Source organism: Euleptes europaea, chromosome 1 (genome assembly GCF_029931775.1).
Source record: "Euleptes europaea isolate rEulEur1 chromosome 1, rEulEur1.hap1, whole genome shotgun sequence".
Lineage (NCBI taxonomy): Eukaryota > Metazoa > Chordata > Lepidosauria > Squamata > Sphaerodactylidae > Euleptes > Euleptes europaea.
This window is the reverse complement of record NC_079312.1, coordinates 178811068-178825957: the sequence shown is the minus strand read 5'-3', so window position 1 is coordinate 178825957 and position 14890 is coordinate 178811068. Positions and strand designations below refer to the sequence as shown.

The following is a 14890-nucleotide window of genomic DNA, read 5'->3' as shown; positions in this document are numbered from 1 at the left end:
TTGACATTTCACCAAAATGGGAGAAGTATTTTTGAAGGAAGGCGGGGGGAGGGGGGGGAGATAGTTTGAGAGCGGATTATACTTTTTTAAAATTTAATTTTTTTTAAGTCTCCCTGAGCAGGTTTTGTAATGAATTCTGAACTAAAAAGCTCCTTTAAAATAAATGCAATTTATTGAAAGAAGTTCGTGGGGGTGGGAATTATCCATGCTTAGCTGATGTGCCCCTTTGTACAGGGATAACCTGAAAGTTTGAAGTGGATATGGAAGATTTACACAAATGCTTTGGATGGAGCATTGGCTTGAAAACAATTGAGGGTGGAACTCTGGAAGGAGCCCAGTATACGCAACAGGATCTGTGCATGACTAAAGGGCGTTCTCAAGGACTCTGGACTCCTAAGCAGTGGCAAGAGGAGGTGTTGAGAGACCAGAGGCATCAATAGAGTAGGTGGCAGTGATGCCAGGGAGAGGGTGTGGAGAGGAAGTGTGGAAATGCTGTGTGGGGGTGGGATTTCCCCCTTTCTTGCAAGTTTATATTTTACTTCTCACTTTAAGAGCCAGCATGGTGTAGTGGTTTAGAGCGGTGGACTCAGATCTGGAGAATCAGACTTAATACCCCACTCCTCCACATCAGCGGCGGACTCTAATCTGGAGCACTGGGTTGGTTTCCCCACTCCCGACACGTGAAACCAGTTGGGACCTTGGGCTAGTCTCAGCTCTCTCCGAACTCTCTCAGCCCCACCTACCTCACAGGGTGTCTGTTGTGGGGAGGGGAAGGGAAAGTGATTGCAAGCCGGTTAGAACCTTAAGTGGTAGAGAAAGTCAGCATATAAAAACCAACTCCTCCTCTTCCTCCTCCTTATACTACTACTACTACTACTACTACTACTACTACTAACCACTACAATTTCCAGAGATGTTGAGGCCAGGGCAGGAATTACTGTATTTCCAGTTCTCAACAATAATAGCCTATAAATCCTCAAGCTTTTATACAAGCTACATTCTGATAAGAACTCCATAGGGTTTAGTTTGACTTCTAGATCAAACTGGTTTTGCGAAAGATCAAGTAAGTATAGGACCTGGATGGCCCAGAGTAGCCTGATCTCGTCAGTTCTCAGAACCTAAGCAGGATCAGCTCTGGTTAGTACTCGGTTGGGAGACCACCAAGGAAGTCCAGGGTTACTACACAGACAATGGAAAAACTCTCTGTTCAACTCTTGCCTTGACCTGGATGGGCCAGGCTAGCCCGATCTCGTCAGTTCTCAGAACCTAAGCAGGGCCAGTCTCAGTTAGTACCTGGATGGGAGACCTCCGAGGAAGTCCAGGATTGCTACACAGAGTCAGACAATGGAAAAACCCCTCAGTTTAACTCTTGCCCTGACCTGGATGGCCCAGGCTAGCTCGATCTCATCAGATCTCAGACGCTAAGCTGGGTCAGCCCCAGTTAGTACTTGGATGGGAGACCACTAAGGAAGTTCATGGTTTCTACACAGAGGCAGGAAATGAAAAGCCACCTCTGTTCATCCCTTGCCAAGAAAACCCTATGGTGTTGCCATACATCAGCTACAGCTTGAAGGCACTTTTCCCCCCACCGTACCTGCCTACAATCCAACCACATTCTTTAGAACAGCCTTCATTGAATGAAGTATTTCCTGCTAAAATCCTAGTCTTAAAACTATTTGCCCAACATGCTGGTCTGCTATATATTAGGAGCTTGTAAATTCCTTTCCAGAGATTGCTGCAACCTCAAGCGGACCTGCAAATCAGGTACCAAGCAGAATTGGCCTGCACCCTGAAGCAATCGAAAAAGGCCTCGGTGGCCTTAAGCTGGTTTGTTAAAATGTGTATTGAGTTATCATCCGGAAGTTCACACAACTTCAGAAAACAAATATTTAACAGCCTTGTCTTGCCCTGGATCATTCTTTAAGGCTATGGTTCAGATAGTTTCAACCTGAACAGAGGAGGGCAACAAAGATGGTGAGGGGTCTGGAGACCAAGTCCTATGAGGAAAGGTTGAACGAGCTGGGTATGTTTAGCCTGAAGAGGAGAAAACAGAGGGGACATGATAACTATCTTCAAGTACTTGAAGGGCTGTCAAATACAGGATGGTGCTGAGTTGTTTTCTGTTGCCCCAGAAGGTCAGGTTTGGGGATGGGAAGGGACCTCGGCATGGTATAATGCCATAAAGCCCACCCCTCAAAGCAGCTATTTTCTCCAGGGGAACTCATCTCCATCATCTGGAAATCAGTTATGTATCTATTTATTGACAGCCAGAGTGGTGGTGTGCTTAGAGTGTCAGACTAGAATCAGGAAGACCCAGGTTTGAATCCCCCCACAAGCCATAGAAGCTTGCTGGGTGACTTTGGGCCAGTGCACTCTCTCAGCCTAACCTACCTCACAGGGTTGTTGTGAGGATAAAATGGAGAAGAATGGTGTAAGCCCTACTATCTCAGTTCAGAGGAAGGAAAAATGACCGGGGGGGGGGGCATTGTAGAAGCTTATATAGTTAGGCACAGTAGGAGGAAAGCGGGTAGGGATTTGTTGTTCCCCCTCTTCCATCATGCAAGAATTTTTGGGCACTTGATTCTTGGGGAGGCAAGTTAGGGGCCAACTGAAGACTGAGGACAGAGAAAAGGACTTAGGCTTCCACACTGCTGCAGGACAAAGTGATGATCGTAGATGGCTTTAAAGGGCACGAAGGATTAATAGGAATGTCAGCCTCCAGGTGGGACCTGGGGATCCCCCGGAATTTCAGCTCATCTCCAGACGACAGAGATCAGTTCCCGTGAGGGGAAATGTCTTGAACCCCTGCTCTTTCCTTGCATTGCCCAGTTGCCGACGTTTTGGAAGCAAGTCCAACTGAACACAAGGGCACTTACTCCCGAGTAGAGGTGCACGTAATAGCAGGTGGAAGCGGAGTCCCACCATTCTAAGCCCAGGCTGGAATCTCCACTTCCATGCATAAATTTGTTGGATTCGTGTCTGATTACAATGCTTTGTTCTAACTGGTCGCAGAACCGCAGAGTTTGGCAGATCAGTCACCCCTTGCATGGAAGAGCTGAATGATGCCACAGTGTGCACAATGGAACGGTCTAGGGGTGCCAGCTTCCAGTTGGGACCTGAGGAGCCCCCGGAACTACAGCTAGGGTTGCCAACCTCCAGGTGGTGACTGGAGACCTCCTGCTATTACAACTGATCTCCAGGTGATAGATCAGTTCCCCTGGAGAAAATGGCCACTTAGGCAATTGGACTCTATGGCATTGAAGTCCCTCCCCAAACCCCGCCCTCCTCAGGCTCTGCCCCAAAAATCTCTTGGTATTTCCCAACCCGGAGCTGGCAACCCTAATGACAGCTCATCTCCAGACTACAGAGATCAGTTCCCCTGGAGAAAATGGATGCTTTGGAGGGTGGACTCTGAGGCATTATACCCCACTGAAGTCCCTGTCCTCAGGCTCCATCCCCAAATCTCCAGGAGTTTCCCAACCTGGAGCTGGCCACCTTACCCATCCCCTGTCCCCCACCAGTGGACAGGGGGGGAACCAGCAACCCTAGAATGGTCACTGGCGACACTGGTAAGGTTGCCAGGTTTAGAAATACCTGGAGATTTTGGGGGTGGAGCCTGAAGAGGGTGTTTGGGGAGGGACTTCAATAGGGTATAATGCCATAGAGTCCCATTGCAAAAGCATTTTCTCCAGGTGAACTGACCTCTGTCGCCTGGAGATCAGTTGTAATACATCTCCAGTTACCACCTGGAGGTTGCTAACCGTTATGATTGCCAGGTCCCTCTTCCCCACCGTTGGGAGGTTTTGGGGGCGGAGCCTGAGGAGGGGAGGGCCTTCGATGCCATAGAGCCCAATGACCAAAGTGGCCATTTTCTCCAGGGGAACTGATCTCTATCAGCTGGAGATCAGTTGTAATAGCAAGAGGTCTCCAGCTAGTACCTAGAGGTTGGCAACCCTAGCAGCCAAAGGGCAAACACTAAGCAAAAGGGAAAACCAGGTTCCCATGTATGCATCTCTTCTCTATGCAAAATAATAACTTTAAATAATAATAAATAATAATAACTTAAAAAAACAGGAGTCTAGTGGCCTTTTCCAAACATTAATTGTAGCATCAACTTCCCTCTTTGCAATTTCTCCGGACTCAGCTGCCTTCCCTGTTTAATTAAGTGGGGGAGGGGAGAAGATGAGGGCAGAGGAATACTATCAATTACGTTTGCTGACCTCCAGGCTGGACCTGGAGATCTCCCGGAATTACAACTGACCTCCAGAGATCAATTCCCCTGGAGAAAATGTCAGCTTTGGGGTGGGGTGGACTCTGTGGCAATATACTGCGCTGAGCCCCTTCCTCTCCATAAACCCCACCCTCCCTAGGCGACACCCTCAGAATCTCCAGGTATTTCCCAACCTGGAGTTGGCAACCGCGGCGATCATCATGCAAGCCCAAAAGAAGGGACGCTTGGAACGACAGTCGCCCTCTGCGCACGCGCAGCGGACGGGAGGGGCCGCTCGCTTCCAGAGAGGGACGGCTTGGTGCGCATGCGCCCATCCCTGCCAGCGACAGCCAGAGCAGGTGCCCTCAAAAATAAGCGTCGCGCGTGCGCAGAGCGGCGAAGGGGGAGCGTGCAGTATCATCCCAGCCTGAGTCAGTCAGGAACGTCTCACTTCCCGACACGGAAGGTTAGGTGCGCATGCGCTGTCTTCCCAGCCTGAGGCAGTCGGAGCGCATCCCCTCAAAGTTGGCGGCGCGCGTGCGCAGAGGGCGCGCCGAACGGGGAAGGCTTTGTACGCATGCGCCGTCCATCCCGGCCGGGGCAGCGTCCCCTCAAAGTCGGCGGCGCGCGTGCGCACAGCCGCCACGCGAGGGGGCGTGCCGAAAGGGCTCCGCCCGTCGCCGGCGCTATTTAAAGGGGAAGTGACCCTTTTCTCCCCCCCCCCCGCCTCGGCCAGCCTCTCCTATGGCCCGGCCTGGGCGGCAGCGGCGGCCGAGGGAGGGAGTGGTCGCAGCCGCGGGGGGATGGCCGGTCCCGGGCCCTCCGGCTCCCTTCTGGACCTGCCCGCCTCGGTCATGTGTCGCTTCTATGAGATAATGGACGCCCTCGGCCGGGCCGACTGGGAGCGCTTCGGTGAGGGGGCTCGGGAGGGGGAGGGGGAGGGGCGGGGAGGGGGAGGGGCGGGGAGGGGGTAGGGGGCCTGAAGGGGCGGTGGAAGGGGGAGGGGAATTGGGGAGGGGGCTGGAAGGGGGTAGGGGAATTGGGGAGGGGGCTGGAAGAGGGTAGGGAAATGGGGAGGGGGCTGGTAGGGGAAATGGGGAGGGGGCTGGAAGGGGGGAGGGGAATGGGGAGGGGGCTGGAAGGGGTAGGGGAAATGGGGAGGGGGCTGGAAATGGGGAGGGGGCTGGAAGGGGGTAGGGGAAATGGGGAGGGGGCTGGTAGGGGAATGGGGAGGGGGCTGGAAATGGGGAGGGGGCTGGTAGGGGAAATGGGGAGGGGGCTGGTAGGGGAATGGGGAGGGGGCTGGAAATGGGGAGGGGGCTGGAAGGGGGTAGGGGAAATGGGGAGGGGGCTGGAAGGGGGTAGGGAAATGGGGGGGCTGGAAGAGGGTAGGGGAAATGGGGAGGGGGCTGGAAGGGGGAGGGAAATGGGGAGGGGGCTCATCCTGGTGCCATTTCGAAAGGCAGGGGCTTGACAACCGGCTGTTTACCGTGGCTTCAGTCGGGTTGCCAGCCTCCAGGTGGGGGCTGGAGATCCCCTGGAAGAACAAGCTGGTTTATTATTTATTTAAAGTGTTGGCCGGGCTTCTCCTGGAGGAAGCGACTGCTTTGGAAGGCATGGCGTTAGACAACCCCCCTCCCCAAATTCTGCCCTCCTCAGGCTCCACCCTCAAATCTCCAGGGATGTTGTCCCCTGTGCAAGCCCCGGGTCGTTAGTGACTCATAGGGTAACGTCACATCCCGTAGTTAACTTGTGGAACTCCCTGTCCCAGGATGTGTCAACTGGGAAGGCTTTAAGAGGGGAGTGGACATGTTCGTGGAGGAGAGGGCTATCCGTGGTTACTATTAAAAATGGATACTAGTCATGATGCAGGCCTATTCTATCCAGGATCAGAAGAGCATGCCTATAATATTAGGTGCTGTGGAACACAGGCAGGACAATGCTGCTGCAGTCGTCTTGCTTGGGGGCTTCCTAGAGGCACCTGGTTGGCCACTGTGTGAACAGACGGCTGGACTTGATGGGCCTGGGTCTGATCCAGCAGGGCCTTTCCTCTGTTCTTATGGAGGATGGGGCTATCCATGGCTACTAGTCAAGATGGATACAAGTCATGATGCATGGCTATTCTCTCCAGGATCAGAGGAGCATGCCTATTATATGAGGTGCTGTGGAACACAGGTAGGATGGTGCTGCTGCAGTCGTCTTGTTGGTGGGCTTCCTAGAGGCACCAGGTTGGCCACTGTGTGAACTGATGGCTGGGCTTGGTCTGATCCATCAGGGCGTTCCTTATGGTTCTTATGGAGGATGGAGCTATCCACGGCTACTAGTCCAAATGGATACTGGTCATGATGCATACCAATTCTCTCTAGTATCAGAGGAGCATGCCTATCATATTGGGTGCTGTGGAACGCAGGCAGGACAATGCTGCTGCAGTCGTCTTGCTTGTGGACTTCCTAGTTGGCCACCGTGTGAACAGACTGCTGGACTGGATGGGCCTTGGCCTGATCCAGCAGGGCTTCTCTTATATTCTTATGAATGGCCCAACACAGAGTTGGCAACCCTAGGACTTGGCTTTTAAATTAATGTCGAGCTAGGTCGCCCTGTTTTCGAATCCCTTCTTGTGCCATAGAAACTCTCTGGGTGGCCTTGGGCCATCCCAGACTCTCAGCCTAGCCTACCTTGCAGGGTGGTTGTTGTGAGGGAATGGACTTGACTACTGATTTTTGTCGTTGAATCGCTGCAAGGTAATCCTGTGGGAACCAAAGAAAACCTCCATGTTCTGTGGCAATCAGGTCCTTCGTTGTAGGCCTCTTGAAAACATCGGACTGTCCCCTGGTGGAAACAGGATGGGGGTTGAGATAGACCGTGCCGTTCTGGCTATGATTCCACTAAATGTCCGAAGACTCCGCCAGCTGTTATTACTGCATCTTCTTCGCAGCCTCTAAAAAGGGGTCCCCAACATGGCACCCACCAACACCTTTCCTGGCTATGGGGAGGGGCCATGGCTCAGTTGTAGAGCATCTGCTTGGCATGCAGAAGGTCCCAGGTTCAATCCCCGCCATCTCCAGTGAAAGGGACCAGGCAAGTAGGTGATCTGAAAGACCTCTGCCTGAGACCCTGGAGAGCCGCTGCTGGTCTGAGTAGACAATACTGACTTTGATGGATAAAAGGGTCTGGTTCAGGATAAGGCAGCTTCATGTGTTCATGGTCAAGTGCTTTTAGCAAGTGGGCGGCACTAAGTAGGGCTCTTTTCCTAGCAGTCCTACTCATTGGCTGTGCAGATTAAAAGGCATCTTGTTAAGCAGATTTACTGCCTGAAATGTTGAAGAGCTACTATTAGAGTTGTACATAACCTCCCTCTCTGATAGTTTGTGATTTGCTCTACCTCCTGGAGCCACACGCAACTTCCGTTGTTCTGAGGGAGCTGGGAATGTTCAGTCTGGAGAAGAGGAGTTCGAGAGGGGGGACATGATTGCTCTCTTTAAGTATTTGAAGGGATGTCACTTCGAGGAGGGCAGGGAGCTGTTCCTGTTGGCAGCAGAGGATACGACTTGCAATAATGGGTATACATTGTTGGCAGAAAGGTACCTGCTGGATATTAGGAAAAATATTTTACAGTAAGAGTTGTTCAACAGTGGAATTGGCTACCTAGGGAGGAGGTCAGCTTCCCCGCACCCAGCAGTCTTCAAGCAGGGGCTGGATGAACACTTGTCTTGGATGCTCTAGGCTGATTCTGCATTGAGTTGGGGGGCTGGACTAGATGGCCTCTATGGACCCTTCCAACTCTATGATTCTTTAATTCTTTGCTTTATGTAGGCTGTGGGGCACCAGCTTGCAGTTCAAGGGTTAAATCATAGTGCTGAGCAACTACCGCCCGCCCTCACACTAATCGGCTTTGGGTGTTGAAATCGAAACTGATTCAGGGCCCCTTTCAGACTGCCCTTATGATCCGTTTCAGCAGCTGGTTGCTAACAGATTTTTTTGCGTGCGTCATTTCAGACCCAACCGTTTTGGTTCCTTACTGCTAATGGATTTTTTAAAAAACCTTTTCATACAGAGCTGCTTGTGTCCCATTGGGGAGGGGCTGTGGCTCAGTGGTAGAGCATTTACTTGGCATGCAGAAGGTCCCAGATTCATTCCCTGGCATCGCTAGTTAAAGGGACTAGGCAAGTAGGTGATGGGAAATACCTCTGCCTGAGACTCTGGAGAGCAGCTGCCAGTCTGATAGACAATATTGACTTTGCTGGACCAAGGGTCTGATTCAGTAGAAGGCATGCATTCATTTCAGTTTTATGATTTTAATGTATCTTAGTGTGTTTTATCTCTTTACGTGAGCCGCCTTGAGCTCCATAAGGAAGAATGGTGGCTCATTAATGTTTTAAATAAATAAATACAAATGCTTTGTGGGGTAGAAGAAGAAAAAGAGTTGGTTTTTATATGCCGACTTTCTCTATCACTTAAGGGGGAATCAAACCTGCTTACATTCCCCTCCCCACAACGGACACCCTGTGAGGTAGGTGGGGCTGAGAGAGCTCTAAGAGAGCTGTGACTAACCCAAGGTCACCCAGCTGGCTTCATGTGGAGGAGTGGAGAAACAAACACAGTTCACCCCATTAGCCTCCGCCGCTCGTGTGGAGGAGTGGGGAATCAAACCTGGTTCTCCAGATCAGAGTCTGCCGCTCCAAACCACTGCTCTTAACCACTACACCATGCTGGCACCACTACACTAGCTGGATAAAGATAGGAGGTGAAAGTGCAGGGAGGATCCGAGATGGAGCGGGTTTTTCTACTCACTCCAGGGAGTGAAAGAGAAGGCTGCCTACTGAAAAGGGGGTTGATCGGAAAGCTGGGGGGGGGGCTCCGCATTGCAAAGAGCTTTCAGCCTGGAGAGTCATCCCAATTCGCAGGGAAGCGTTGCCTCTCCGTTCAAGGTATGCTGCCAAATTCCCCTCCACGCCTACCACTGAAGGCGGCTGAGCGGAGGACTAGTCCCAGAAAGGTGGCTGTGCCAGCAGGGTGAGGTATTTTAGCGACTGAGTCACACGCACCGCCGGAGACATTGTTCGCCGGGCCCCGCTCCTCCGCATCAACTCTCTGTTTCGCCGGCTCTTGTGCAAGGTGGCTGTCCCGGGGGATTCTCCCTTCCCTTGGTCGCATCCATGGCCGTTAACAAAATCCAGAATTTGCTTTGCCGTGAGCTGCTTCTCTGCATGTGTGTGTTAAGTGCCGTCAAATCGCTTCCGACTCTTGGAAACCCTATGAATCAGTGTCCCCCAAAACGTCCTATCCTTTACCAGCCTTGCTCAGGTCTTGCAAATTGAGGGCCGTGGCTTCCCTCCACGAAGAGGAGAAGACTGAGAGGGGATATGATAACCATCTTCAAGTACTTGAAGGGCTGTCAAATAGAGGAGGGTGCCGAGTTGTTTTCTGTTGCCCCAGAAGGTCGGACCAGAATCAACGGGTTGAAATTAAATCAAAAGAATTTCCGTCTAGAACTTTCTAACAGAGCGGTTCCTCAGTGGAACAGGCTTCCTCTGGAGGTGGTAAGCTCTCCTTCCCTGGAGGTTTTTACACAGAGGCTAGATGGCCATCTGTCAGCAATGCTGATTCTATGACCTTAAGCGGATGATGAAAAGGAGGGCATCTTGGCCATCTTCTGGGCATGGAGTAGGGGGTCACTGGAGGTGTGGGACGGGAGGTAGTTGTGAATTTCCTGCATTATGCAGGGGGTTGGACTAGATGACCCTGGTGGTCCCTTCCAACTCTATGATTCTAGGATTCCTTTATAGAGTCAATTCATCTCTTGTTGGGTCTTCCTCTTTTCCTGCTGCCTTCAACTGTTCCTAGCTTCTGTGCGCTAACTGCAGAAAGGCACCTCAGTTCTACAAGCAGCCAATTCTAGGACCTTTGGGTCGCTGCTGCCCAGTTTGGAGGGGTGGGTTGGCGGCATCTACAGCAGGGGTGTCAAACATAAGGCCCGCGGGCCGGATCCAGCCCCTTGAGAGCTCTTATCCAGCCCGCAAGCCAACCAAGGCTGCCAACCTCCCCCCCCCCCCACCATCCCGATCTGGGCTGGCAAGGCATGGCTTGGCCCAACCACGTGACATTAATGTCATATCCGGCCCTGGTAACAGTGCATTCCTTGGATGACAATGTTGAATGGGTGTTTGTGTTGAATTGGTCAACAGCTGAAGGGGTAGCAAGTCTGGCACGGCCCACAGGGGCAACCCCTTCCTTCCTGGTGTGAGTAGCTGAATTAAAGAGAGCCAGTGGGGTGTAGTGGTTAAGAGCAGTGGTTTGGAGCGGTGGACTCTAATTTGGAGAACCGGGGTTTGATTCCCCACTCCTCCACACGAAGCCAGCTGGGTGACCTTGGGCTAGTCACAGTTCTCTCTGAGCTCTCTCAGCCCCACCTACCTCCTAGGGTGTCTGTTGTGGGGAGGGGAAGGGAAGGTGATTGTAAGCCGATTTGATTCTGCCTTAAGTGGTAGAGAAAGTGGGCATATAAAAAAAACACTCTTCTTCTTGGAAGAGGTTCTGGTAGAGCCCCCCGCTGCTTATGTTTCACTAAAACAGACAGGACACTATAGTGGTTAGAGTTTCGGGCTAGGATCTGGGAGAGCCAGGTTCGAATCCCCACTCGTGTCCTGGAAGCTTGCTGGGTGACCTTGGGTCAGTCACACCCTCACGGGCTAACCTACCTCACAGGGTTGTTGTGAGGATAGTCAGTATTTTATTACGGTCAATTGACCAGTTCCATATAAAATTCAGAGATCTACAATAGGGTTGTGAGGATAATGCGGAGGAGAGAAGAACAACATAAGCCACTTTGGGTCTCTGTTGGGGAGAAAGGCGGGATATAAATAAAGTAAGTAAATGAATAAACGCTGCTGGACCCTTATTTCTGTTCATACAGGGGAGCAAGAGTCCTTACACTTGGATACTGTATACAGTTCGGGTCACCACACCTAAAAAAGGATATTGCAGAGCTTGAGAAGGTGCAGAAAAGAGCAAGCAAAATGATCAGGGGGGCTAGAGCAACTACCCTTCGAGGAGCGGTTAAAACACTTAGGGTTGTTTAGCTTAGAAAGAAGGCGGTTAAGGGGAGACAGAGGTCTATGAAATTATGCATGGTATGGAGAGAGTGGACAGGGAGAAGCTTTTTTCCCTCTCTCGTAATACCAGAACACGGGGTCATCTGCTGAAGCTGGAGGGTGAGAGATTCAAAACAGATTGAAGTATTTCTGCATAAATTGTGGAACTCCCTGCTCCAGGATGTGGTGATGGCTGCCAGCTTGGAGGGCTTGAAGAGGGGAGTGGACATGATCATGGAGGAGAGGGCTAATCATGGCTACTAGTCAAAATGGATACTGGTCGTGATGCACGCCTATCCTCTCCAGGATCAGAGGAGTATGCCTTTTATATTAGGTGCTGTGGAACGCAGGCAGGACAATGCTGCTGCAGCCGTCTTGTTCGTGGGCTTCCTAGAAGCACCTGGTTGGCCCCTGTGTGAACGGACTGCTGGACTTGATGGGCCTTGGTCTGATCCAGCACGGCTTTCCTTATGTTCTTTGCCCGTGTTTTAAGTGGCAGCTTCAAACACAGAAGGAAATTTGAATGAATGCTGGATGAACACATGAAGCTGCCTTACACTGAATCAGACCCTTGGTCCATCAAGGTCAGTATTGTCTACTCAGACCGGCAGGGGCTCTCCAGGGTCTCAGGCAGAGGTTTTTCACATCACCCGCCTGCCTAGTTCCTTTAACTGGAGATGCCAGGGATTGAACCTGGGACCTTCTGCATGCCAAGCAGAGGCTCTACCACTGAGCCACAGCCCCTGATGCAAATGGGATGCCAACTTCCTGAAGTGGGGAAAGCCCCAAATCATTCTAATAATGGGCAGGGCTTCAAGGCTAGCGACGCAATTAAAAAACAAAAATCATGTTCATCGCAAGTCCAGGTTTCCAGATGCCTTAACCGTGACTGCCCTCTTCCATTCCCCCCCGCTGCCCCTCAGCCTCCAGGATCGTGCGGAATCAGGTGGAGCTGCGTCTCTATGAGAAGTCGGAGGGGCGGACGCAGAACGTCATGTGGGCCTGGATGAATCGCAACGCGCGCGTCGCCGACCTGCTCCAGATCCTCGAGGACTTGCAGCTTTATCTGGCCCGTGATGTCATCGCCTCGTGTGAGTGCAGCGCAACACTTGGCCCCACCGTCCCCATCCCTCACCCCCAATTCTCCCCCCCCCGGCCCAGCGGGGGGTCGATCAGGAGCTTGGGAAGAGTTAAAGCGATGGGTGTCTATTGTGCGTTTTTGCTGCCTCGGTCCGACTCTGGATTAAAGGATGCGGACAGAATGGAGCAGGTGCGGAGGAGAGCGACGAGGATGATCAGGGGCCTGGAGACCAAGCCCTACGAGGAAAGGCTGAAGGAGTTGGGAAAGTTAAGTTGGGAGAAGAGGTTAAGGGGGGACATGATCACTCTCTTGAGGAATTTGAAGGGACGTCACTTAGAGGAGGGCAGGGAGCTGTTCCTGTTGGCAGCAGCGGATCATATGACTTCCAATAGTGGGTTTAAATTGTGGGAGAAAATGTATCCAGCAGGGCTTTCCTTATGGTTCTTATGGAGGATGGAGCTATCCACGGCTACTAGTAAAAATGGATACTAGTCATTATGCATACCTATTCTTTCTAGATTCAGAGGGGCATGCTTATTATATTAGGTGCTTTGGAACGCAGGCAGGACAATGCTGCTGCAGTCGTCTTGCTTGTGGGCTTCCTAGAGGCCCTTGTTTGGGCCTCTGTGTGAACAGACTGCTGGACTGGATAGCTCTTGGTCTGATCCAGCAGGGCTTTTCTTACGTTCTTAAGTAAGGCGGTGGCCCCTTGCGCCTCATGCTTTGCTGCTGAGAGTCTGCCTTTGAATGCTGTGTCTTTCTGTTATTTTCCAGGGACCGCACCAGCACACTCCCCAAAGCCCTGCCTGTTGCTTCCTCGCCTTCTGTCTGCCTCCTGTGATCCCCCACCCTCTCCACGCATCCCGGATCCTGGTGGGGAGGGCAGCGGGGTGAAGACTCCTGCGTGGGAGCCCCAGAAGGGAACGCCCCCACCTGCTGCAGGTAAAGCTACATGCGTGCCATGGCAAGGGGAAGCGGCAGGGGAAAGAGATCGTCCTCCCCTCGCAGGTTGTTTTTTTTTAAACACATTAATTTAATGAAATCCATACATTAAAAACAAATAAATGGTAAAGGAACAGGGAATGGGGGAGGAGCCCAAATGTTGAAATGGTTACATCAAAATCCCCTCTGGATAATCTGAGGGTTCTTTTTAGCAGGGGTGGATTTTAATATTACATTGGCAGTTGCCAAATTTCTTTCCCAGTCAATAAAGATTAAAAATACTAATTTCCTTATGGGCTATTCAGATTGTTCCTTTTTTCTTCCTTTTTATTTTGATCTCAGTGGGACATGGTTCAGGGCCGAATTGGCCATGTGAACAATATCATTAAAGTACAGTACATCAAAATCCCCATTTTAAACACCAACGTGAACAATGGATCATTCCTTTTTTTAGCGAAACTACCTGCCACCGTAACAGATGATAAAATAATCCCCTCTTTGCTGGTGGATAGAGATCCAGATATAACATTGCCAGTGGCCGAGTAGCCACCATATTTTCCTTAAAGAAATAGAAACCCCCCCCCCCCCAAAAGCCTCCCCATTAACTGCTCAAGACCTGGTGTCATGGGAGCTTGGAAGGAAAGGAAAGGTTACATCAAAATAGCATGGAATACATAAATAGAAATTATATGAACAGAGAACACAAACTCCTACTCCGGCCACATGACCAGTTCTCAGGAGAGACAAGATGGACAGCAAAAGGATTAATATCTACCAGCGTGGTGTAGTGGTTAAGAGTGGTGGTTTGGAGCAGTGGACTCTGATCTGGAGGACCAGATTTGATTCCCCGCTTCTCCACATGAGCGGCGAACGCTAATCTGGTGAACTGGATTTGTTTCCCCACTCCTGCACGTGAAGCCAGCTGGGTGACCTTGGGCTAGTCACAGCTTTCTCAGCCCCACCTACCTCACAGGGTGTCTGTTGTGGGGAGGGGGAGGTGATTGTAAGCCTGTTCGATTTTCCCTTAAGTGGTAGAGAAAGTCGGCATATAAAAACCAACTCTTCTCCTTCTCCTCTTCCTTCTTCTTCTCCTTCATGAAATAGTTCCTTGTGGGAGGAGAAGGGTGCTTTTTTATGAATTAAATTTTTATTGTTTTCTCTTTTAATACATCTCATAAATCATTATTCAATTATGCAAATCTTATAAATATAACAAAATTAGAAAATTGAAAAAACAAAGTATCTAATATAAACAAAAACGACTTCCCCTTCACACTCTTCCGTCTAAAATATAAATTGTATATACTTTTGCTAAAATATAATCCCCATCTATATATTTAAGTTGTATTTATCTTATTTTATCCAATCCTGTTCATACAATATTTTGAAATAACTATAGTAAAAAATTAAATCAGGGATCAAACCAAAGAGTATCCTTTAAATTGACCTATCGAAAAATAATCTTCACAATAGATTCCCCACTCCTCCCATTCCCCCAAAAAGTGTACATTATCAGTCTCATTTATAAAGGCTGTAAGTTTAGCCATCTCCATCATATCTAACATT

At 50.6% G+C, this 14890-nt stretch overlaps 1 protein-coding gene across 1 annotated transcript in view; it reads left to right on the top strand.

The window, feature by feature from the left end:
* The first annotated feature begins 5013 nt into the window (after nucleotides 1-5013).
* The window catches only part of IRAK1 (interleukin 1 receptor associated kinase 1), a 34933-nt gene continuing 25056 nt past the window's right edge, over nucleotides 5014-14890 (top strand). Inside the window, exons 1-3 of the mRNA XM_056850374.1 lie at nucleotides 5014-5122; nucleotides 12225-12392; nucleotides 13157-13324. Coding sequence (XP_056706352.1) covers nucleotides 5014-5122; nucleotides 12225-12392; nucleotides 13157-13324 — 445 coding nt within the window. The remainder of the gene's footprint in view (nucleotides 5123-12224; nucleotides 12393-13156; nucleotides 13325-14890) is intronic.